The sequence below is a fragment of the Acipenser ruthenus genome, chromosome 31 (genome assembly GCF_902713425.1).
Source record: "Acipenser ruthenus chromosome 31, fAciRut3.2 maternal haplotype, whole genome shotgun sequence".
NCBI lineage: Eukaryota > Metazoa > Chordata > Actinopteri > Acipenseriformes > Acipenseridae > Acipenser > Acipenser ruthenus.
In genome coordinates, this window is record NC_081219.1 from 14,771,812 (window position 1) to 14,795,969 (window position 24,158).

Consider the following 24,158-nt stretch of genomic DNA (forward strand, 5'->3'; position numbering starts at 1 on the left):
GCTTTATTGATTAGTCACTAATGAGATAAAAAAAAAACCTTAAATACTTTTGCGTGAATCAACTGTTATCATATTGGACTGTATGCCAGGTGGAATTGATTTGAAGGTATTACTTGAAATATATCCCACAAAACATTAATTCACAAGCACACCTAAAGTGATTCTGAAAGTGTTTTTAGTTCTGTAATGCTTTTTACATTTTTTACAGACAAAAAAAAAAAAGTTATTCTAGAAATGATTTTACCCAGGAGTTTACACATGCAAGTCCCCAGTGCATTAGAAATGACTCTCAAACATGTATGACATACAATCAGAACTCGCTCGTGCACTTAGCTAGTCTGGTGTAATGCAATTTCAATACACAACCACCAGGTGGCGCCAAATACGCAAACTCGTGAAGATATTGGGGTACAAATATCAGGAGAGCTTTTTTTTTTTTTTTTTAAATCATTGTTAGCCTTAAAGGGGAAGATGTTAATTTATTTATTTGGGTGTTTTACTTTTTATTAAAAAAAAAAAAAAGGTGAAGTCGATTTGGAGTATAAAGCTTGGGGATTCAGAGATCTATGATGCAATAAGCTGATAATGGTTAAAACACAAAACAACCCTGGTGGAAAACCACAGTGAGGTTGATAAATCGAGCGAGCGGATGCCTAGATCATTAAAATAGACCTCATTCCCAGCTTTCCTTTCCTCATAGAGTGCAGCAGTAAAGGCCATGATGACACTGTCCCATTGAGTCTAGTACATGCACAGTTATAGTCTGGTCCTGGAAGCCCTGGACAGCCCCTCTCCTCACCTGTCTGTCCTGGCCCTCACAGGGGGAGGTGGAGCGGCTCGGGTTGCTGGATTTGGGCTGGGAGTGGTCTCGGCTCCCGTAGCGGTCGCAGGAGTAGTATCGCTGCTTCTCCGAGGAAGAGGAGTGATGCTTCCTCTCGTGGGACCGCCCCCTCTCGCGCCCCCTGTCCCGCGACGCAGGCTCCCCTAGCAGGGTGGAGGATGCTGGGTCACCGGGCGTACCTGAGACCCCAAAGCAAACCAGACACCAGAGATTAGGACATGGACTGAGAGAGCTGTCCAACCCTTAGGAAAGCTTCTCATAGTAAAAGCACAGTAAAGTGTAATAAAGTACAGTTAAAGGAGGGGATGGCAAACTATAGTAAATGCATAGTATCACCATGGGAAAAAGTGCAAAATTACTGTGCAAATGTATCATGGTAAACTTTTATAAGGGGAGTGGTGAAATGTACAGTGAAAGGCATGTGTTAAATGTGGCGGACCATCCACACATAGGCACAGAACACTCACACAAATAAGTGCAGAATTATTCTTAAGTCTGTTTATGTTGTATAAGTTTGCATCAGGTGATCATTAATTTTGCTGTGCATGGCTGTAAATGTACTGTGTCTAACCTAATTCCAACCCATACTTCCACAAACCCTGCCTCAATAAAAGGTGACTAACTAACCCATATTAAAAGTATCAAAATTTTGAAGCTTATCACATTCCAATCCTGCAATATTGGAAAGGCTTGGATAAGAAGAGCAGAAGACTTGCTTTTTGACAGTCCCTTCCTGACAGCATGCACGTTAAGTGTGTGCATCTGTCAAAAAAGGTCAACAGTAAGAATGAAGAAAAGTAACAAATGAAAAGAACTCTTCCCCTTATAAAAGTTTATCACAGTCATTTTCTACTGTCATTTTGCTCTGTAATCTGCATGGCCATTTTTCAGCTTTCCTGTGCATTCACCGTAGTTTACAATGATTTGCCATGTTTTCTGTTTATTTGCTTGACCTCTTCATGCTTTGCAATGCTTTTCCTGTGCTTTATTGCAGGCTTATGTTGTTGAAACGTCCTAATCATACAGCAGTGTGTCGACTGGAGCAAGGGCTCAGTCCTAAATGTGCACCCTACCAAAACGAGGGAGCGGACTCCTAGAATCCAGGCAGCATTGCACAATCGCTTTTTATTACGCTAATGTGCAACAAAGCATTTTCATGAATGAAGTTCCATCTTGCATTAAGCGTGTCTTGAAAAAGCAAGGAATGAAAAAAGAGAGAGGGGCAAAGAAATGAAGGCAATTGGAAAGTCAGACTAATTACTGTACGTATAAAATGGAATCAGATAGCCTATGGAATACGATATGTTACAATAAACCTAACATTCTCTAATCCTTTTAACCTGGAGTATACTCAGAACCCACTTAAAGTGCACAAAGTGCGTTTCAGAGTGAACGATATTTACTGCAGCAGAATCCAGTTCCTTTGGGATTCTTGCACAGTTGTAAATGTAATTAACGGTGCAGAACAGGAGGATACAGGGTGGAGTCTGAGGTGAAGCGGATGAGTCAAGACCCCTGACCTGCGTCTGTGCTGGCCTGGCGGCTGGGGGACCTCTCGAGCGAGTGCTGCTTCCTGTCCTTGTCTCGGCGCCGGTGGCAGCGGTGGTGGTGGTGGTGGTGGTGGTGGTGTGTCCGGTCGGGGGCCGTGGGCTCCAGAGAGTAATCCTGCAGGTTCACCTCCAGGGGGCGCTGTGGGGTCAGCGTGGACACGGAGCGCTTCATTGGACTGGAGTCCGGGATCGGCTGGGGGGGGGGACAAGAGGGACACACATCAATACAGAACAGTGCTGTGTACAACAGAGCTTAATCCAGCTGGATGGATCCCAAACTGATGAACACCATCTTGTTACTTATACACTGTGGGCTGGACAGAAGCTGTTAATATTGCTGTTTTTATGCATGTGTTTAGAGTTTACAGCTGTGGTACATAACGGATAGACAGTGTTGGTGATTGCAAACCAGCCTATTGTTTTCATGGTTTTCTTTTTCCTTTGATGTTTTAAATACTGTAGGTAGCTAAAAGACATCACTGTAAAATAACCCATGCGCTGGCAGGACTTTCGGTGGCAACGTTCACTGTTGCAAATATAATATGAGAGAAAAAAAAAAAAAAAAAAAAACATTCTGTTTAATGGTGTGAAAAGTCAATGTGTGATTGCACCAGAGCAGGCTTTCCACCTGTTGCAGCTGGCAGGACTCTTGCTCGTGGTAATACAAAGGCACTTGGCTCCTGTTTGATTGTGCATTTTGTGGATCTCTTTTGACGGCGTGTAAATATAACACCAGGTGCGCGCACCATCAAAGGTGGAGACTGTGTGTGTGTTTTTTTTTGTCTTTAGCACAAGCTGGAAGGATTAGAAGAAAAAAAAGCTCAAGTTAAAAGCCTGTTTTAGACATCTGTGCACCTCAGCAGATAGGATATCTGAAACGCACTTCTTTATTACAGTTTTAAATCCTAACATCGTGTAGATTTTTCTTCTGCTGTGCCCTAAGCTCTGGTTTGATATTTGAAGAAGCTGGATGTTATCTTTGTAAGCGTCTAAAAGAACACAGTCACAGCTGGAAGGGACCGCTCCATATGCAGGTGATCAAACACTGGGAATCCAGTATACACACTGGGGTCCAAGCAGAGAACCTGGGCTCTGGTGCAGGGTTTTACTTTTACCAACAAATTACAGCATGCATTTAACAAGGGTCTTCTCACACATTTTAACAAGGTGGTCTGCGGCTGGTTTAAGTCTTTCCAGAAATCACATTTTCAGATCTGGTATAAAAGGTGGCTCTTGTAAGAAATCTGTAAGACAGCCACACAGATATAAAATATGCAGCATTAAAAGAGGCATGCAGATCCATGCACCAGGAACCTGAAACCTGGAACCCAGAACCTGGAACCCGGAACCTGGAACCCATAACCTGATCTTTTAATGATCCCACGACAAGGCCTTAGCTTTCTTCTTGTAAGTGAATCAATTCTTCAATCCACCTTTTTTTGTGTGTGTGTGTGTGTGTGCATGCGTCATTGGAAGAAGAAAGGTTATTAGAAGGTGTGACAGACAAAACAAGGATGTGTGATATTTTGGAAGTGCTGGTACATACTGCTAGGTAACTCCCCGGGGATCGAGACTTGCTCCTCTGCACACCGCCGCGGACAAGACGGCACGCAGGTGAAGCAGCCCAGAGAACAGCCATGTGTAGACATCAGGCAGGCAGGCAGGCAGGCAGGCAGGCAGGCAGTGGTGGGTTGGGAGGGAACAGAGGAAACGAGGGATAAGCAAAGCGAGATAAGACAGGAACCACATGTTAGACAAGTGAGTTAAAACATGATCAAATTAGAGAATGAAAAGCAAGGCAGTCAGAAGAGAAAACAGAGGGAGTGGGTGAGTGGAGAAAGAAAGAAAGAAAGAAAGAAAGAAAGAAAGAAAGAAAGAAAGAAAACAAATATATCGATTTTCAGCACAATATATTCATACTCTCAGGCTGAAAATGCAATGGAAAGACACAGGAATCAGATGAATGCATGTCCCTGTTTTATTTGTTTCCCTACTTAGCTCCCGATAAACCATCAGCTATATTTTTAGTAGCTTGATATGCAAGTTGCATACGTTCTAGAAGTCACTTTCAAAAAACCACTTCATGTTTTATGAATCCAGACTATTCTGAAGAACGCTAGTACTGTGGTCCTGGTTGTACGGCAGCCCTTGATACTGCAGAATGGGTTACAAGACGGTACGGTCACGGCTCCATATTCCCCCATGATACCATTACACAGGCACTTGTATTCTCGTTACCTATGGTTTCCGACTACAGCGTTATAAAGGGGAAGAACTGTACTACTGTCCTTAAATGGGTTTTTTTTTGCCTAATGTAAACCAGCAAAGAAAGGCCAGGCGTGATATTTTTGGGGTTGCTTCGGATTACAGGTCGGGGACTGGAAAGAGGAATCATTAAAAGGTGTTTGGGGGAGATCATGAAGTGGGAAAGGGTGCACCAGCCCTACAAGGAGAACTCCCACCTGGAGGTCAGCGTGAGGACAGGTGTTTCAGCAGCTGTTCATTAGTTCTGTGGATTACTGTGAGACACACCGAGAGGAGGGACCGCACGTCTCTGAAGTTTAACCCGCTTTCAATCAGACAGCGGGATTGAAGCCGTCTCCCCTCTTTTCAAGTTCTGAGAGACTCTTCTGAATCAGAACTTGAAATGGGAGACAGTCATCTAGGTATTTCTTTTATTTTTAATGAGCTACACCGGCATCTAAGGGTAAGCCCAAAACACAATGCAGAACTTGTAAAAGCCTGGTGTGCAATATATACACCGGTGTATATCTATATAGTTCTGTTTCTTTATTTAATCCAAAAGGATTCCACCTGATTAGCAAGTGTTGAAATCCAGCTAGTACTACCAGCCGCAGTTTAAAATGATTAACGTGGGCTTAAATCTTAAAGGGGGATTTATTTCAAAATGAACAGGAAGCAATGCTTTCATTGTGCACTGTGTTTCTCGAGGACTGGAGAAAGGGGGTAAAAAATAAAAATGTCTTTGATTGATACCGTGGCTAGCTGGATTGTCAAGTGTCACACGTCCAGACAAAAATAACCTTCACTGCACTGAGCTCGAAGCTGCAGATCCTGGTCTTGGAATGGCAAAGAACAGGAAATGAACAAAAAATAAAAATAACAGGTCCCAGCTGAATTACAAGAACTCAAGATTCAGAGATTGTGGTGTGTGACAAAACGCCTAGGAAAAAATAAACTACAACTTCCATGTTCTGCAGAGACCTGTCATTTCCTGTTCCTGAAGAGATCTTGAATTGGGATGGGTATGATGGGAAATCTTCCCCAATCCTCTCCAGTCAACGACCCACTTCTATACGACAAGAATCATGGCTTTGAAAACAGCATAGCCATTAGAACCTTTTAGTGTCCAAAGAAAACTGAGCTGAAGAGACCAAACCGGTGTAAATCACTGAACTGCTGATTTTACATTTTAATACAAAAGGAGTGTCTCTTGGGATCTGAAACCTCGCTGACTTTTATTTGTGAGCAACCTGCAAACAACTCAGAATGTTAATCCAATCAGATCAAACTGTTTACTAGTTTAAAAAGGGCTATAGAGTTTTAAAAAAAAAACTGGGCTATTTTCTAAAAAAAGGAGCTGTCTATTCCAAAGCCAAGATACTTCCAATCAACAAGGAGACTCAAAGAGAATGAGATGAGCTCTTCTCAGATGAGATCAACCTCCCTGAGATCTTCCAGACAGACTTGCATTCTCCTCGCTTCACACAATAACCCCCTCTCTCTCAAAGTGAAAGGTGGCACTATATAAAGGAATAAAGAAAGAAAAAAAACAACACTGCCTAATTCCCCCTTTGAAACGTGTAATCTATCAATCTTTAATTAAATTCAAATGAATAATTCTACTGACATGGACATCGGATTGGCAGGAGTCCAGGTTCAGTGAAATGGAATTCTTTCTAACTCTTTCAAAAGATTATTATGCAGAGTGGTTGCTTTGAGCGTGTTTTACAAATGTATTCAATTTTCTTTTTATTTATTTATTTTAATTAAAATTAATTACTGCAGTACCACTTTTCTTTTCTAAAATAAGAATAAGGTGAACTGAATCTTTGAACCAGTGTTGTATGGTGCACCTTGGTCATCACAAACTCAACAATGTATCTAAAGAGAATTTTAGCCAAGTACTGACGCTCCAGACCCCACACACACGCATGCACACACACACGCATAAGCACACGCACACGCACACGCGCGCACACACACACACACACAAAGAATCCATAAGAAGATGCTGCCACTGGAGAGCATTCATTGAAGACCCCTGAATAATTGACAATAAGAGCTACATTAGCTACACCAAATGATTAACTGTATTTTATCCAAAATCGGGAGGGACTTTGAAAAAAACCCCTCTACCGTATCGTGACAGTTCCCTAAGCTAGGGCAGTCTGGCACTTTCTGAAATCCATGACAACCTGCCTACCTTTTAAAACTCAATTCCGAAGGTGCTGCAGTCACCCCCCCACTCCTGACACCACCGCTGGCAGCGGGTCAGTCTGAGCTGACGTCATTACGCTTCACCTCGCCCACAGCACGCTTTCAGTAATTCACTCCATTTGACACAAGCAGAGTCCCTACAGGGCTGCGATGCAGAGGCCACTGCGGGGCCCTCTTGCCTTCCTTGTTCCGCGACAAGAAGAGAAACTGGATCTGGTAGGAACACATGGTGTGCTGAGAAGGGATTAGCCCTGCTGGGGAGAATATGTCCTCTTCTCATCCCCAAGCTTTTCTTACTGTATGTTCTTCTGCTCTGTGTATGAAACCTGCCACGGCACACATGTGGATATAGCCAGCCCTGCAGAGCCTAGGGCTAACTGGCTATTGGGGAGTATAAACAATTGGGAACCGTTGCAAGTGCTTTTAAATAAATAATTCAAAAGAATCTGCTGGCTGGGACAGCATCTTACTTACTGGTGTGTTATTCAAGTGGGGAGGAATCGAACCCACAACCCTGCTATGCATTTCCCATCCGCCCTAAACAAGCTACAGGGTCAATCTGAGGTTACTCTGTTGTACTGTATATAAAGGAGCAAGGCAGACTCAATAAAACCTCTCTCTGTAATTTAATCAGCCAGTCTGTTCCTTCCCAGAAAGCCCTCCTGTCCAGTTAATACATTGTCATTGTGTCTGAACAAAACCACAAGCCTGATTTCATTTGAAGAGGATGCGTTTGACTATGCGTCCACGGCTTCACGGTTACACTGCATTTAAAATGCATTTCTAGCACCAGGTCTTATGCTGCAGATTGTTAATGTAATCGATCGTTATTTCTGAAATCTTTTTTTTTCCGGCTCTGAACCTGCTGTGTCTACCGTTTTCAACAAATCAAATCATTTCTTTGCACTAAACAGAACGTTTACCAATAACAGACAGGAGATGGCTGCTCCCTTTCAGATCTGCTTAGCAGCTGCAAAAAAACAGGTCTATTTCCAATTTATAATTCCCAGATGACATGTGTAATGTCGCATGAAAAAACAAACAAACAAAAAAAACAACATCTGCTGCAGGGCTGTGCAGAAAATTATAATTTGATCATTTGTTGTTATTACACCATTCTGCCATGGGGTGGCACTGCAGTACAATGTTAAAAGTGCCTATCTCTACCTGCAGCGCTCTCTGAAAGTTCTTCTGTGTGAGAGTACAGAGGTTCATTGCACAAAGTTGAAACAAAAGGTTTGAATACAGCCCCCCCCCCCCCAGCGTGTCAGTTTCCTGGGGGTATCAGTCTTGGTCTCACCTGTGTCTCTGCTGTCAGCCGTGGCATGGAGGCTGCCCGGCCCTGGCTCTCTAGCCCAGGCTGAGGATCCCCATGGGAGTCCATCTTCCTCATCTCCACTGACTCCTGCAAACACAAAGCACACACAGTACAGATTAGATTTGATGAATATTTTACAACTTCAGATGACTATTTTTAATGGTTGACTTCCCCACCCCCGCCCACATTAATAAGAGTTTCACAGCAGTTCAGAGCCCCCCCTGGCGTCCCAGCACACTGTCGATTATGTACCTGCACACCGGCGCTGTTTGGGGTGTCCTCAGAGTGCCCTCTCTCGATCGTACGCTTGCTGCTCCGTTGAAACACTTCCTGAGTGCGCTCCGTCACCCAGTATGGAGGTTCCTTACTAGTCCCTTCCTGTCCAGGCCTGCAGGCACAAATAAAACTCCAATCACTAAACACTCTCTCCTGCGCCGAACCCGTCTAATGATTCCTGTTGCTCCCAAATAGCTCTGCACAGCCAATCAGAGACTTGATCGAGGACAGTGATCGAGGAAGGAGTCGGACACTACGGAGAGGAGAGGGAGTGTTTTTGAAACTCACAGTGCGCCCCCGTTGTTGAGCGAGGCAGAGCTGGGCTTCACGTTGTTCAGAGGAGGCTTCTGGTCTTGCATGAAGGTGAGCGGCAACATGGGCTGGAAGAGGGCGCCCGTCTTGTTCTGAGAGAGAAGAAGAGCACGAGGCAGGGCTTAGTCAACCACACGGGTCGAATCACACAGCTCACCAAGCAGAGCAGCAAACAAACCCAGAAAGCAGCAAAAGAACTATCACCTCGGCGGCAGCGACAGCGGAAGCTGGACATATCCCCTGCTTCACTCAACAGATCCTGCACATTAAACATCTCACACAGGTGGACACTTTGTGTCTACAGCATCACTACGGAGTTATGAGGTGCAGTTCAGTTTAATTTAAGACTCTTGTTGTATAGCAGCTCCAGCGAGACATTTCAAGGCTTACCCATGAGCCTGAATTGTCAGTAAGTTACCTGTTCAAAAGGTGTGCGGTGTGTCTACCTAAAACTCAGGAGAGGTGTCTAATTCATCCTCGCAGTAAAAACTGCAATAGCTCAAACAGTTATGCAACGGGAGTCTTGAATTATTTTCTGAAACGTTTCACAGTGGCTTTGCATCCCCATTAGTTTTTAAAAGGTGCCCATTAGAGGCAGGATTGTATTGAACTGTATTGTGCTGCCTGCCCGTGTCCCCTGGTTTGCAGGAGCTGGGCTGGCCGGGCTGGCTGGTTACCTGGGCCAGTCCCCCTGCGGACTGCTGCTGCTGTTGCTGTTGCTGTTGCTGTTGCTGCTGCTGCTGCTGGATCCGCTTGATCCTGTTCTGCTTGTAGTAGTCAAAGATCATCAGGGCTGCGTAGACCTTACCCACAGTCAGTTCGTTAGCTATCGGGGGGAAATGGAGAGGGAGAGGAAAAGGGGAGAGAGAGAGATAGAGAGAATGAGCCCAAAATATAAACTGTTGTCATCATCACCCTCATCACAATTAGCTTTCTTTTCGTGTTCAGCAGGGGAGCGTTTGCGTCACTGAGTTTCTGGTTTCTATTTTTTCTCAGAGCCATCTGGCCCTTTTCCCATTAAAGCCCCGTTTCCTCTCTACGTCGCAAGTTAAGGTGTTATTGCAGTACCCTGTGCGAGAGGCTTTTAAACCGAGCTGGAGCAAAAGGCAAGTTCTCTGCCTGAATTTACAGCAGTCTGTGTGTCTGCCTGTCACGTCAGCACTGTCAGTTTGTGGAGAGTCTGCTTTGAATGCAAAGGCATTTACTGATCACTAGATGTCACTGTGAATTGCACGAAATCTTTGCAAAAATGACTCTTCAGTAACTGATTTCATTTAGTTTTCCTGTGACGCGTGACTTTGTAATAATTGCAATGAAAACCATTACAAAAGTCAAATTCACTTTTACGATATTGTGTGAGCCTTTCATATAGAAAGAAAAATGTATATGGAGAAATATATCAATGCTTGTGTATAGGAAAAGTAAAATTTGAATACATTTTGAATATTGCCAACAACTATGGTTAAGATTTGAACTTGCATTAAGCAGAACAGACTTGGATTTAGTTAGGACTCATGGATTCATAGCAAAATGAATCTACTTTGAATGTCAGATTGCTTTGCTAAATGAACGCTTCCTGCTAAACAATCCAATCTGATTGAACGAAACGAATCCCGAAAGGCCCAGCTACTTGACTGTGTCTGCAAACGTTTCCATTCTTTTCATTGCAATACCCACACGCTGTGCTTGAACAAGCCTTCAGGGCTCTGCTGCTGAACCTACGGGAGCTTGTTACAGCAGCGGGCTACAAAAACCTGCTACAGACACCGAGACAGAAGCACTTCCTTTTGTTCACAGCAACAGAGGCAGCTGGCTTACCTGGTCAGTGACGCAGAGGAAAATCAAAGACCATACAAATGAATCAAAGCTGTAAAACAGGAATCTAATTAAAGGATGCGCGCTGTGCTTGGTAAGCATGCTGGTTTTGCTGCTATACTAACAATCTATAGCCAGGGCTACATTTTTAAAGACTGCCAACTGGCAGGTAATTGTGAATGTAATCTTTTGAAGTTTGCACAGAATACAGTATTTGTAAACTGCTGCATCCTGGTAGCTTTGCTGTAGGTCACACGGTCTGACAGCAGCGAGATCATTGGAGTTTGAACTACGACACATGTAAGTGATTAGGAACCAGGAAGTAGCAACTTTGCATGTTATACACACACACACACACACACACACACACACACACAGTGTATCTTTGAATTATCTGAAAATCCCATATGATCTATGCACTCCTTTAAAGTTTTTCCACCCGTCTCTTGTCAGCCCTGCAGAGCTGCATCTTTCTGCAGCCCCATTCCCTCCCGCTTCCAACAAAGAGACCCTTCACTCACGCTTGTGAGGAGTCACCAACAGATCCAGCGTCTTCTGAGAAAGATTGGGCCAGACTGTGCAGATTTCCTTCCTCAGTTCGGCGTCGCTCTGGTGCTGATTTGGCACACCTGTAGAGAAACGAAGGAGTGCTTTCTTTTATTAACGAGGCGGCCCAAGAGGGAATGGACTAAGGGTGTGGGATAGATGTCAGACTGCACCTTCCTGAGTGCAATAAGGGTGGGAGTGACTGCTCCTGGGAGTGCTAGGGACAGCTCGCTACAGCAGCTGGAACTGTGGGTAGATGATACTGCGTGTGCAATTCCTCAGTGTCTTCTCTAGCTGGTATACACTCTGTGTTAATGTGCTGCTCAACTAGAGCACACACACACACACACACACATTATTATTATTTTTTTTTAATTAGTACAAATGGGACTGGAGAAAACAACATGAATTTCATTTGACAGCAAATGCGTATGGATGTAGAAAAAAACTAAATAAATGACCAGCTTTGAAAACTGCTTTGCAGTTGACTAGTTTTGTAACTGCGGTGTGTGTTTCAGGGGAAGGTAAGCTCGACTCGCACAGTACCTGAGGCCAGCTTGATCTCCAGAGCGGTTCTGATCAGGGCCATGAGTGTGGAGGTGAAGTGCACAGTGTTGTCTTCGGCGATCGGCATGTTCATTTTCACAAGCCGCTACAGGGGGGAGGAAACCGGCCGTTAGCAGTCAGGGAGGAAACCCCATCGACAAAATGCATTCAACCACGCTCGTCCAGACACTCAAACTGTTGTGTGCTGATATGCAGTGGATCCCTGATAATCACATTACTCAGTGATCTGTACAGGTGTGGTCCAGGTACAATCCACAGTCAGTATGGCCTAATTGTGAATTCATTAAACGAGCACTGAGGTTTGAAACCAATTTGCTGCCTTTTACATGTGGCTGTAAGACAATGAAATGCTGTAAGCTTTCTCAGACAGTAGCTGTTTAGCTCAGTGCTGTCGTCTCTAAACAGTAAGCATGCTTGATTCAGGAAAGTTGTTTTTTGCAATGTCGTATTTCCAGCAATGCAATACAAAAGACATTGATAACTTAGAGATATGGGAGCCGTCTGCTTGTCGGCACACAAAAGTTAAAGAAATAAAATAATACACAAATAAAAAAAAAAATATATATGGAAAAATAAACACATTGGGAAATTCACTTCAATGCAAATAGCGACTTACTGAGAGAGTCATTGTGAGTTCTTTGGAGAGTGACAGGAAGTTAGAGACAGAAAGAAAGAAAGAAATGCATGGCAATTAACAAGCAGATGAAACCAACTGTGTCAGGGAGCTCTGCTCTGGGCACAACCCAGGTCCTGTGAATGTGTTTACCAATGAAATCCTGCTGAGGAAGGTTGGGACGGTCTGTCTTACTCCTGTATAGGGCCTTCAGGAGCCAGCGCCATCTACTGAACCAAGTGTGGATCAAGTTTCCTTTTGCATTGCTGGCAATCGAGTACGTGCACACTAGATGGCGCTAGTGCTTGCCACTATAAAGGCTGATCTAGCCTGGATTACTTATGTTTATAGCTGACAGCTAGAACCTAGTTAGCACAGACTATTTGAGTAACTGCAATAAGACGCAACACAATGTAGTTTATTTAATGATCCCCAATTGAATAGATTTTGATAAATCTGTAACGAATAAGGCCCCCATGTAACCTGCTAAGGTACAGTTCAGCACTGCAAGGATTGGTAAAACCTGAGTTTCAGCCATGGCTAGAGTAGAGCTCTCCTGAGCTAAAACAGCATTCCAGAGAAGCCAGGCTGGGAAGAGGGGTGTGGGGGGTTGTGAGCACCAGGGTGCACCTTCCGCAGTGATGACCAAGAACACACACACACACACACACACACACACACACACAGGCAACAGAACATCACGACAGGCAACAGCACAAACATCACCCAACACCAAGAACAGATGAAGCTGTGATGGACACATAAACAAACACTTTCATTAAAAAAACAAATGGAAGAAAAGCTTTTTCCAAGAGATATTACAGGAAAGAAGACAGAGGAGAGATTATCACCAGACACAAAGAGTGACTTCTTTACTCTAAGTCTGGATCAGTGGGAGTGTATCAATATTAATAAATCGTCCTGGCTTAACTGCGCTTCGCTGCACTTCTAAATATTTTATGAGCCTGTTAAATTTAGCTTCTGAAGGCTTTCTTGTGATATTAATTTAAGCTGATGGCACTAACAATGAACGTGTTGAAATTTGGACAGGGAGAAATACAGGAGCAAGGGTTAGGGTTAAGGTCATGACCTGGAAGATTTCTAGACTTAACAGCTCAGTTTTAATTGAAAGTTTCTGCGTTTATTATCCAACAAAGGGACTTCACAAAGCTTTTTTTTTTTTTTTCAAAAACAAAATTGTGATAGCCTAGGGATGTGACAATGCAAAGTTGGCTGCAGTGGAGCTCGGAGAGAGAGAGAGAGAGAGAGAGAGAGAGAGAGAGAGAGAGAGAGAGAGAGAGAGAGAGAGAGAAGCTTAACAGAAACGTTCACAGTGAGAAGACACCACCACCGAACGGAGCACAGTGCTGGGCAGCTGCAGTTGGGTTAATAAGCCAATGAGAGAGAGAGAGAGAGAGAGAGAGAGAGAGAGAGAGAGAGGGGGAGAGAGAGAGCGAGAGACAGAAGGGTCGTGTCGGCTGGCTACCTTGTATGCGACTCTGGCAGGACATTTCTTTCCCAGTCCTAAGGGTGGGGACATGTGTCGCAGCATCTCATACATATCAAGGTAAGTGATGCGCCCACTGAGGTAGGGAACCAAATACGGCAAAATCCAAACAAAAAGAGGAGAGGAGGGGGAGGCGGAAAGGACACAAAACACGATTGGGGTGAGGGTGAGGGTTAGGGTGGGATGGATAGGGAAACAATAAAAGGAAAAGAAAACAGAAATCTGTGTTAATAAGATTTCCCAGGAGGAATGGAGACGGATGCCAGCTCTGTCCAGAGAGTAGTCTTTGCACAGAGACAGATCCAAGGTGGGGAGAGCTGGAGCCTCCTATACCCTGCTGAGAATGTGGGATGGCTGACAGTGAGTTTGATGGCGCAAGGTGCATGGAGGGTGATTGTATCGTATTAAGGATGCCTCGTTCAGCAGGCCAAAGAGGCATCAGTAGGTAATTGTGCGGAGTTCAGAAACAAAGCCTTCATCCCACCACCATCCGCCCCCTCATTCTACCCCACCCCACCACACCCCACCCCTCAATTAATCATATCCAGTTATACCAAAGGTGCATTCCAGTCTGGTACTTCTGCGCCCACATTCAAAGGAAGTGCAGGCCAGCAGTCTGTATTTCAACACATGGGTTTGGGCTTGTATTGACCAGTCTGCATCTATACATCAGGAGTCAAATGCACCAGACTGGAAAGGCTCCCTGGTAGAGACATCTCCTGTGGAACCTGTCCTGAAAGCTTTGTGCCTGCTCCAGTACAATTACCCACAAGCCAACCAGCAGAAGGGTGAGTCAATCATTCGCTTTGCGGCACAGTCAGCCAGTCAATCCGGGGGTGGGGGGCGGTTGTTTTTTTAGTGGAGATGCACTATTGAGTATTGATGTGTGGGTTCCAAACCTTATACGCCACCCTATTAGGGCACTTCTTCCCTAATCCAAGGGGAGGCGAGATAACACGTAACAAACTGTACATATCCTTATAATGTATCCGGCCACTGTAAAAAGAACATTGTGGTTAGAGCAGAAACATATTCCACGCTGTTGTATAAAACACAAAGGAGGTTACTGGAATGCAGCAGGGTCTTGAATACAAATTACTTCAGACCCAACGGCATTCTAGTCCACTGAAAAGTCTTTGATGTTTAATAGCCTTTCCATATTAAACAATGTTTGGTAGCACTTTAGATAAGCGGGCATGTAATTACACATTGTAATAAGCGGGTCATTACCAGTGTTTCCATGGTAACTACTGTGCAATTACAGGACCTTGTGAACGGCATCTTGCTATCTGATGTAATTCAATGTCAAGAGCATGGGAATTACAGACTTCTTCCAGCAGCAGTTACCATTAGTTACAAGCCCAGTTATTACCATGTTATTAGATGGCTATGTATGTCCTGTAATCTTAATGCAAGGGTGAGTCCAGATTTAGAAACATAAATACATGCATATAAGCAACGGCTAAGAATGGTTACCAGTTGATCTGGGGCTGCCGCTCCTGCCTGTGCTTGTCTGTCATTTCCAGGTGTCTGGATTACATCAGAGTCACATAATGGTACGACCCACAGGAGACACAGCGATTGCCTTATTCCTGTATAATCCCTTTCCAATAGCTGTGCCTACTGTGGGTCAGTCATGTGATCGCGAGATCGCCAGCAAAGAGGAAATCACAAACAAAAGCACGAGGCACGAGTCTGAAAACAGCCTGATAATGCTTCAAATAAAACCCATATTTCCTATGAATTTGTGGTTCTTTTAAAAGCAAAACATTCTTAAGACTTGATAAATTAATTTAGCATTTAGGTCCTTGTGTCACCATTGATGAATAACTCTACACTGTACTATAACTGCACAAGCACATCTGCAATTACAGTTCAATTAATGCAATTCAGAGTAAATCAAGTGTGTTACCACTTGACCATTTTAGGTTCAATTCTAATGTGCCGCTCCTGTCTGGAAGGAGCCCCCTTGCTCTTGTGTAGTGTCTCTGCTACAGTAACTGTGTCTGATGCAGAAGCATCTACATGACAGGGCATGTTATTTCCAGTCTAGCGGCTCTGCTTCCAACAGCAACAGTAAGAAAGCATTTCATGATGATGTTTAGGTTGTGAACATGAAGGCATCCCGTCTCCATTCTAACTTCATCATTAAGAGCAGCTCAGCGGCTTCACAGAGAGGCAATATTAAGAAGAATCTGCTTTGTGTTTGATAAGCAAACTGCACCGCCTGCTTTGAGGACTATGCTCTATCTAGGGGTTTCATTTGGAGGGTAGCATGGAGATATTGGGCATGGAGGCAGAACCGAAGAACCCCCTTTAAATGCAGACTGATCTTGAGAGACTCTGATTTAGCTCATTAAGCGTGCATTTCTATACCACAGCAAGTTGTGTTTTTTTAATTATCAAAGTGACTCATTTTCCTTCCAGACAGGGAGTCAGTATCGTCATGCACATTAATACAAAGAAAGCCTCTGAGTGCCCATCCTGAGAGGATCCCTGAGACTGTGTCGGGCTCTATATCCTCGCGCGGAGCAACACGTACCAGGCTGCAGGGTCGTACTCTGCCCAGACGCGGATGAACTCGTCCAGGTGATGAGGCCCCAGGATGGAGGAGTCTCGAGTCAGGTACTCAAAGTTGTCCATGATGACAGCGACAAAGAGGTTCAGCATCTAGAAAACAAGACACCTGTTAGCTCTTGGGTTAAAACCAATCTCCAAATGTACTGAAGGTTCCTGACCAAAAGGGTGTCACTGAGGAGCTGCCTCTCATCTGGGTTTCTGATTTAATGCTGGTTATGCAGCAAATCCACCAAACCGGTGCTCCTTTAAAAGAGTGCTCTCTCAACCCTGGTCCTCCAGTATCCCCAGCGGTCTGGGTTTTTGTTTCAAACAGATACTAATTATTTGTTTTTAAGCATGCATTGTTTGCCTGTTCACGCAAGAGACTTTAACCAGTGACTGCACTAGAGTCAATGTTCATTAACAGACTGCAAAATAAATAAGAAAAAAGACCAGGTGAAACAGGGGCAAGTGAAGACTGAAAAGGGCTGAAAAGCACTGCTTTAAATACTGTCTGCAAATCCACATGGATTTAAATAAAGGCTGCCGTACGTTTGCCATTGCAACTCTCAGTGGTTTGTGGAGGATGGGCTAGGGTTAGGCTTCTGCAGTATACCACGGATGTATTCATTTTTAAGAGCTGCGTACCAGGAAAGAGCAGAGGAAGATGAAGGACACAAAGTAGAAGTAGGCGAAGTCGCTGCCGCACTCTTTACCGTCTGACCCTGAGCGCTTGTCGCAGTCACGTTTACTCAGACAAGACAGCATGATCTCGTGCCAGGCCTCCCCCGTAGCGCTCCTGAAAACAAAGAGGACCACAGGGCCGTGAAAAGAGAGCGACTGATACAGCGGACAAGTCGTGAACATCAAACTACTGTGCAGCAATACCTTCAAAACCCTCCAATCAGAACTCGAAGTCAACGCTAGGACAAACCAAGTCAAGGAGACAAAGGTTTTGGCTCGTGTACATAAGTACACAGGTGAAGGCACGACCAGCCCTAACATTTGTCTGGCTTGACTCGGGTTCCTGTAGTTTTATTTCAATATCAAACTACGGGCACGCCCAAGACTTTTAGATGATTAGAACACAGACACATCGTCATTGTTATAAAAATCCTGGGCTTGCTATGATAGTGAGGCATTATTACTGTAACAACCGTATCATTTTCATAGAATGGCCCAACAACAAAATAACAGTTTAACACACCCTTACTATGACATGGTCATTTTTCTTTTAGTATACATTTAGTGGTATACCGCCATGCAATTTTATAAGGACGTCTGAGCAAATGTTAATGAAAAAATATTCAACAGCCAGGTTTTTTAAATAACTGTCGAGTCTGCAAATTAAAACAACACCTTCCTCTTGTCCGAACAAGGATTCTGCCATCGTATAAACATCGATATCCTTCAGACAAATAAAGAGAATAGCTCTCGGAAGACAAACACAGCACCGCCGTCTAGGAGCTGCCTGACAGCAACTAAAACCCACAGAGTAAAAACACCACAAATAGGAAAAAAAATGAGAGCACAATTTGCAAGCGAGCTAATGGATCCCACTGGGAATTCAATTACAGACTTGCAAAATGGAGCTGGGGGCTAAGCGGTGCTAATTCAATTGCGACAGTCATGTCCGGGCTAATCCCAGGAACGGATCTGACAGAAACAGGGTCTTTGATACCGTTTGTCTTTGGAAAATTAGCAACCAGGGACAGCTATGCTGATATCAGGGTAAGGGAAGGGCAGTACACGGTAAATACTGCGATTCGATTGATGAATTCGTAATGCATTACCCCCAAAAAACACCCTCATAGTGGTTGCCCTTGAGTGGATTATATTATGTATTTATTTAATTATTTTTTACTCAGGGAACACATTTTGCCAGCTGTCACAACCTAAGCAATATATCTTTCTAAAGTTAATTTAAAATATATTTTCATCATATAGGAATGTTAATTTTATTTTTATTATTTTGTTTTTTTTCGAAAGCATTTTAAGAGTCCATGCTTCTAGCAATGTCTGCCAGAAAATAGTTCCAGAAAACTGGGCTAAAATGAGCAAAAACAACAACTGTGCTAATCAGACAGCGCCCCCTGTGGTCATTCACCTGAACAGCAGCATAAGAGCCTGGAAAAAAGTTCGGAAGTTGTTGTGATGGTTGATTGAGGTATCACCATTCAGAGCAATGTTTCCAAACACCTGGATCAAACGAACAAACAAAAGAAAGAAACAAATCAGATTTAAGAAGCATTTTCCAGCTGTGATCAGCATGTACCCTTTAAGCCGGCAAAGCAGGAGCTGCCCATGTGACAGATGGGAGCTATTAGCTGAACAAGGCACACAAAACATATTGGTTTTGTTTTCTACATCTAAGGAGATGCAGGACGCATCTATGCCGACGGCGCTATGGAAAGAAAGGGAATCGTAATGCTTTGGATAGATAAGACCTGTCCCCCGCACCGCACTGCAATGTGGAAGAGCTCATGACTCCAGCCAGGGTCCCCTTGTATTATCAGAATCCTGCTGCTGCTGCCGATTCACCCTGTTCAGGTACAGCGTGTATTAAACACACATTGAGACGTGGCATGCTGCGAACGATGAGTAACATCTCTAATGTTTTTAAATGTACCCGTAGGGTCAGCCCCACACTCCCCACCCCTCCCCACGTTACAAGCTTGCACAGGAGCACGCTTTGCAGCGTGAATTACTTACTTGCATTCCAATGATGGCATATATGAAGAACAGCATGGCGATGAGGAGGCAGACGTAGGGCAGAGCCTGGAACCGGAAAGGAGTCGGTTTGGATACTTTACACACTTGGAATGAAGCTGCACGGAGAGGCTTAGAAACACTGAAAGAAACTCAAATCAATTCGAAACGACAAACGTCTTGACTAGAGGTCTTCCTCAGTTAAGGCACTGAAAAAGACTTCCAGTCAAAACGTTTGTCATTTCCCTTATAAAAGTTTACCACAGTATTTTTTTGCACTGCATTGATTGTAGTTTTACCACGCCTTTCACACGGTTAAACTACGCATGCTTGACCATACCTTGCTATTCTTCACAATGCTTACTTACACCTTGCTGTGCTTTTACTATAGTAAACTTTTCTAAGGGTTATTAGATTTCTTCGGTTTCTTGTAGTATTTCTATATCCAGCACCATTGCGTGTTTAACATTAGGCAGGTTGAATCGCTGAATAACATGCTTTTTATAGAGTTGGTTGTAGCTGGAGTTTTCTGTACTGACAAGCTCTCTTGATTTGTTTTTAACTCTGTGCAGTGCTCTGAGATGGCATGGCATGAAGGGCGCTATGTAGAAATACACTTGTATTGCACTGCATCGTATTGTATTGTACTATACTGAACTGTACTGTATTGTATTGTATTGCATTGGAGGAGCGCTGTAGTCTGGACCCTACCTTGAAGGACTGGACGAAGGTCCACAGCAGGATGCGGATGGTGTAGCCCTGCCGGAGCAGTTTGATCAGTCTTGCCGCTCGGAACAGCCGCAGGAAACTCAGGTTGATCAGTTTATTCTGTCAGAAGATGACATCAATCAAAGCTCTTGCCATTACGGATTCAGTTTCAAGCCCTTGCGCAGTGGGCTGCAATTGCATCATCCTTGCATCACTCCAGCGTGCATCGGTTTGTTATCAGCATGGTTGTACTTCTTGCTGAACTGATTTTTCGAAGTTTGTCATGGGGAGATAGCTAGATTAGAGGGCCAATCAATGTTGAGCGATTGATGGGTGGTGGTAGGTGCCAATTAAAAAAATGCTCCAAAGAAATTCAAAGTAGCCTGTGCTCAAATGAGGACAATGGCACTTAATGGGTTAAGCATCGGTAAGCATGCTGATTATATTTTTCACACAACCCATAAATCAGGTCATTTCAACAGGAACAAAAAGGCAGATGTTTTTCTTGCAGAGAGGAATATCGCTGTTATAGTACAAGCAATGACACTTACCGTTGTCTATGTGGGGAGGGCGTTCATTTGCACGGTTTGGTTTGACAGAGGGGGGGGTGCGGTAACAGAGAGGAAGAATACAATGTTCAGAAAGAGAGACAGAGAGAGAGAGAGAGAGAGAGAGAGAGAATCAGATAAAGCAGACTGTCAGATGGCACCCCATTTTGTGAAATCGGTTACCTGTATTTTTATACCCATACCATGTGTACCCTCGAGTAGGCCATTTTAACAGCAAATTGCACATATATTGTGTTATATGTATTTCACTACATAGTGATTGATTCATAGTAAGGATACAAGCACTCACTTTAATTTCGGTGACCAGAATGTCAGTGACACTTCCCAGTACCGTGACAAAGTCAAACACGTTCCAGGCATCCTTTAAGTAATTCTACAGAAAAACAAAACACGTTGGTTGACAAGAGCATGGCACGCAGTGTGGTTACTTGAGCTGCATGTCTCAGAGGAGTAGCCTGCTTGGAACCCGACGCTGAAGGCTGATGGGTTCGACTTGACATTCACTATGCAAAATTCAGGAGGGGTTAGCATCTGCCAGACCATCAAGAATGACGGTAAAAGCTCCACTCCTGCTGCCGGCATGAATATGCTAGCTTTTGGAAGACAACTTTTTAACTGGTCTGTATCTTTTGTGTTAAAAAAAAATGCATCTTAGAAAAGGGCTCAGTTCGCTTCCCACACAGCAGTGGAACACATTCAGTTTAAAAACAGCTTTCCAAATAAGAATCAAATATTCTTCCTCTAGTATAGAAGAACTCAAGGCTTGAAAGCAAGAGGAACACTGTTCAAACTCCCCTTATACAAGTTTACCATAGTGAAAGCATAGTGAAGTGTAATAAAGCATCGGTAAGCATGGTAAAGAATAGCGAGGTGTGGTAAAACAGATGAATAAACATGGCAAGCCAGGGGAAAACTATTGCAAACACACAGTACAGCCATGGGAAAAGCATATGGGAAAACTGTAAAAATACCATGCAAAAAAAAAAAAAAAACCTGTGCTAGATTTTTATAAGGGTTTTAACAGACCCCAAATCAATCTGTACACTATGGAAGACTGGTAGACTGCAAGCGAATTACAGAACTTCTGTTTTTGACTTTCACATGGATAAGGGGAGGTCTGCAAAAAGAACCAAAAAAAAACCCCACAGTACTACAAGAATGTGACCTACCAGTGGACCAAACGCAATGATCTTCAGAATACACTCCAAGGAGAAGAGAGCTGTAAACACAACGTTCAGGTATTTCAGCATGGCTTCATATACATCGGGGGCTCCGTGGAACTGGAAATGATTGATGCGCAGTGAAGAGACAAGCATGTTAGTGAAAAACATCCCCGTAAATACTAAACGAGAGACATTAGACTCAGGGAGATCACCAAGACCAAAATACACTGTATTTACATGTAAAAACGAAAGAGTGAAATACAGATATCAGGTTCCTACATACAGTGCATCACAAAATGTTCATACTCTACATAACTTTTGGTAAAGCATGCCATAACCAAGTTTTATCACTAGACAGCAATGTGACTTGCGTACAGTGCATACAGTAAACACAGACCAAGGAACGCAGGTGTATACAATATCCAGACAGAGGCATTGGTATGGGTTGGTTAATCTTTGAGAGATAGCTGGGAGTGTATGCATCAACTATCCTGCTCTGCTCATCCCCCAGGTCTCTCACAGGCAGCTGCAGTGGATAGTTTGCAAGCTGCAGGGAAGGCGAAAGACTTCCAGAAGTTGCTGCAGCAGCATTCAGAATTGAAAGTGCAGTGCTGACCTTCATCATGAGCACCACAGTGTTGAGGGCGATCATGGCCATGATGAAATACTCGAAGGGGGGAGACACCACAAACTTCCACATCTTGTACTGGAAGGCCTGCTTGTTCTGGGGCATGTAGCGGGTCAGAGGCCTGGCACTCATGGCAAAGTCAATACAGGCCCTCTGCGGGAGAGACAGACAGACAGACAGACAGACAGACAGACAGAGAGAGAGAGAGAGAGAGAGAGAGAGAGAGAGAGAGGAGAAGCATTGGTCAGTTTAGGCTCAGCTTGGAAGAGATGAAAAAGAACCTGAGCACATAGTTGTTCATAGCATTCTCCAGGCAGCCCCAGTCACCCTCACACATGCTGCACAGTAAATACTGCTGTTCCTGTCGTCCTTCATGCTATCTGAGTTTCAGATGGATTGCTATGCCTCGTACTTTCTTTCTTTCTTCTTTCTTTTTCTTTGCTGCAGCAGTTGTTGAGTTTCAGTCGGTTTCCATGCGGACAGTCACGATTTATTGTCGCTGGTTCACCAAACTGCTCTGGCTACCTAATAGGATCCTAATGGAAATGAGGCACAATATGCCTCGCTGGGTTTGTCCTGGAGAAAACATGTGAAATAAATCTTGCTGTTTTCATTGTTAGTCATCCAGGGAAACCAGCTCCCTGCTGCCTGCAGGGCATGGAGCTGCATGTGATATACAATTAGTATTTCAACCTTCCCTTCATATAAATGTAATCTGTATGGATTCTGTTCTGGCCCATTGCTTGATCTCCCTTTTTCTCAAGCTGCAGTTTAGAGACATTTTGGGGGCACATTGATAAAATATTAGCATGCAGGCGAGAGTGTAGGACAGCATTGGGCGTACTAATCATTAATCGAATCGAACCCCATGCCCTGCCTCTCGCCCCAGTCCTCTCTCTAAACCTCTTCTCTTGGAAGCCGTACCTCGTTCTTCTCCAGGCTGCACTCCGACATCACTTTGTCACCCTGCTCCTGAAAGGTGATGATGATCAAAGCCACAAAGATGTTGACAAAGAAGAAGGGGAAGACCACGAAGTAGACTACGTAGAAGATGGACATCTCCATGCGGAAGCCGGGGCTGGGACCCTGGTCTTCATAGGTGGCATCCACGGAGTGCTTCAGGACGCTGAGGAAAGCACATCTCACACGATGGGACACAATTCAAGAGCGACCATAGAAACGCACAGCAGAGTAAGTGATGCATACTAGCTTGAGCTGTCCATTTTTAACACGCATACCCCAACAGTTGGAGCTGTCAGCCACATCGTTTGTTAGCACAGGGCTACAGAAGGGTAGAAATCATACCAGCAAAAGCCGCATCTCAGGCAACTACCACTGTGGCGGTACCCATGACTAAAGGGTCTTGTGGCACTTATTAAAACAGAAAAAAATACAGATAAACTGACTTTCGTTTAATGATCTGTGTCAACCTATCCTTACTCATCAATATCTTCAATGGCTTTTAAAACCTACGCACACGTAATTTATTTTGTATTTAACATATGTAGATCTGTGTGTGTGCTCTGGCCCGTATCAGTCCCTAGGACTGAAGAGTGGGATACTCACGTTGGCCAGCCCTCTCCCGTTGAGACAGTGAAGAGCGTCAGGAAGGCCCACAGCACGTTGTCATAATGGAAATCATATTTCTTCCACTCCCGGGGCTGTGCGTCCACTTCGTCCTTCTCGTAATCCAAAAACTGACCCCTGCAACACACACACACACACACAGAGACACGCACACTCAGCGATCAAGACACAGCAGCCGCACAGACACAGACAGCCCCGGCATGCAGAGAGCTAATGAGGCCTCATGGATCAAGCGTGTTCTTGTCACAATAAACTCCTTTACGGGACAAACTGAGGACAAACAGGACAGTTGGACTGCCTTCTTTTTAACTGTTACTCCAGTGCATAAGCAAATCGACAGCAGCCTTTGCAGAGCCCCCCTTTAAATACCAAGCTTTCGCCAAACCAGATATTGTTAAAGTAAGCATGGTTAAAACACCGACTACAAGG

General features: G+C 44.1%; 1 protein-coding gene across 1 annotated transcript in view; it reads right to left on the reverse strand.

Annotated features, from left to right (window-relative positions):
* Positions 1–24,158, reverse strand: part of LOC117964688 (voltage-dependent N-type calcium channel subunit alpha-1B-like) — a 110,933-nt gene that overhangs the window by 2,474 nt on the left and 84,301 nt on the right. Inside the window, exons 29-47 of the mRNA XM_059005289.1 lie at positions 23,709–23,846; positions 23,067–23,268; positions 22,131–22,295; positions 21,521–21,631; positions 20,635–20,724; positions 19,786–19,902; positions 19,078–19,143; positions 18,473–18,564; positions 17,014–17,164; positions 16,349–16,476; positions 13,786–13,882; positions 11,666–11,771; positions 11,095–11,202; positions 9,436–9,584; positions 8,735–8,850; positions 8,423–8,558; positions 8,153–8,257; positions 2,362–2,584; positions 800–1,020 (exon numbers count right to left, since the gene is read on the reverse strand). Of these exons, the coding sequence (XP_058861272.1) occupies positions 800–1,020; positions 2,362–2,584; positions 8,153–8,257; positions 8,423–8,558; positions 8,735–8,850; positions 9,436–9,584; positions 11,095–11,202; positions 11,666–11,771; positions 13,786–13,882; positions 16,349–16,476; positions 17,014–17,164; positions 18,473–18,564; positions 19,078–19,143; positions 19,786–19,902; positions 20,635–20,724; positions 21,521–21,631; positions 22,131–22,295; positions 23,067–23,268; positions 23,709–23,846 (2,521 nt within the window). The remainder of the gene's footprint in view (positions 1–799; positions 1,021–2,361; positions 2,585–8,152; positions 8,258–8,422; positions 8,559–8,734; positions 8,851–9,435; positions 9,585–11,094; positions 11,203–11,665; positions 11,772–13,785; positions 13,883–16,348; positions 16,477–17,013; positions 17,165–18,472; positions 18,565–19,077; positions 19,144–19,785; positions 19,903–20,634; positions 20,725–21,520; positions 21,632–22,130; positions 22,296–23,066; positions 23,269–23,708; positions 23,847–24,158) is intronic.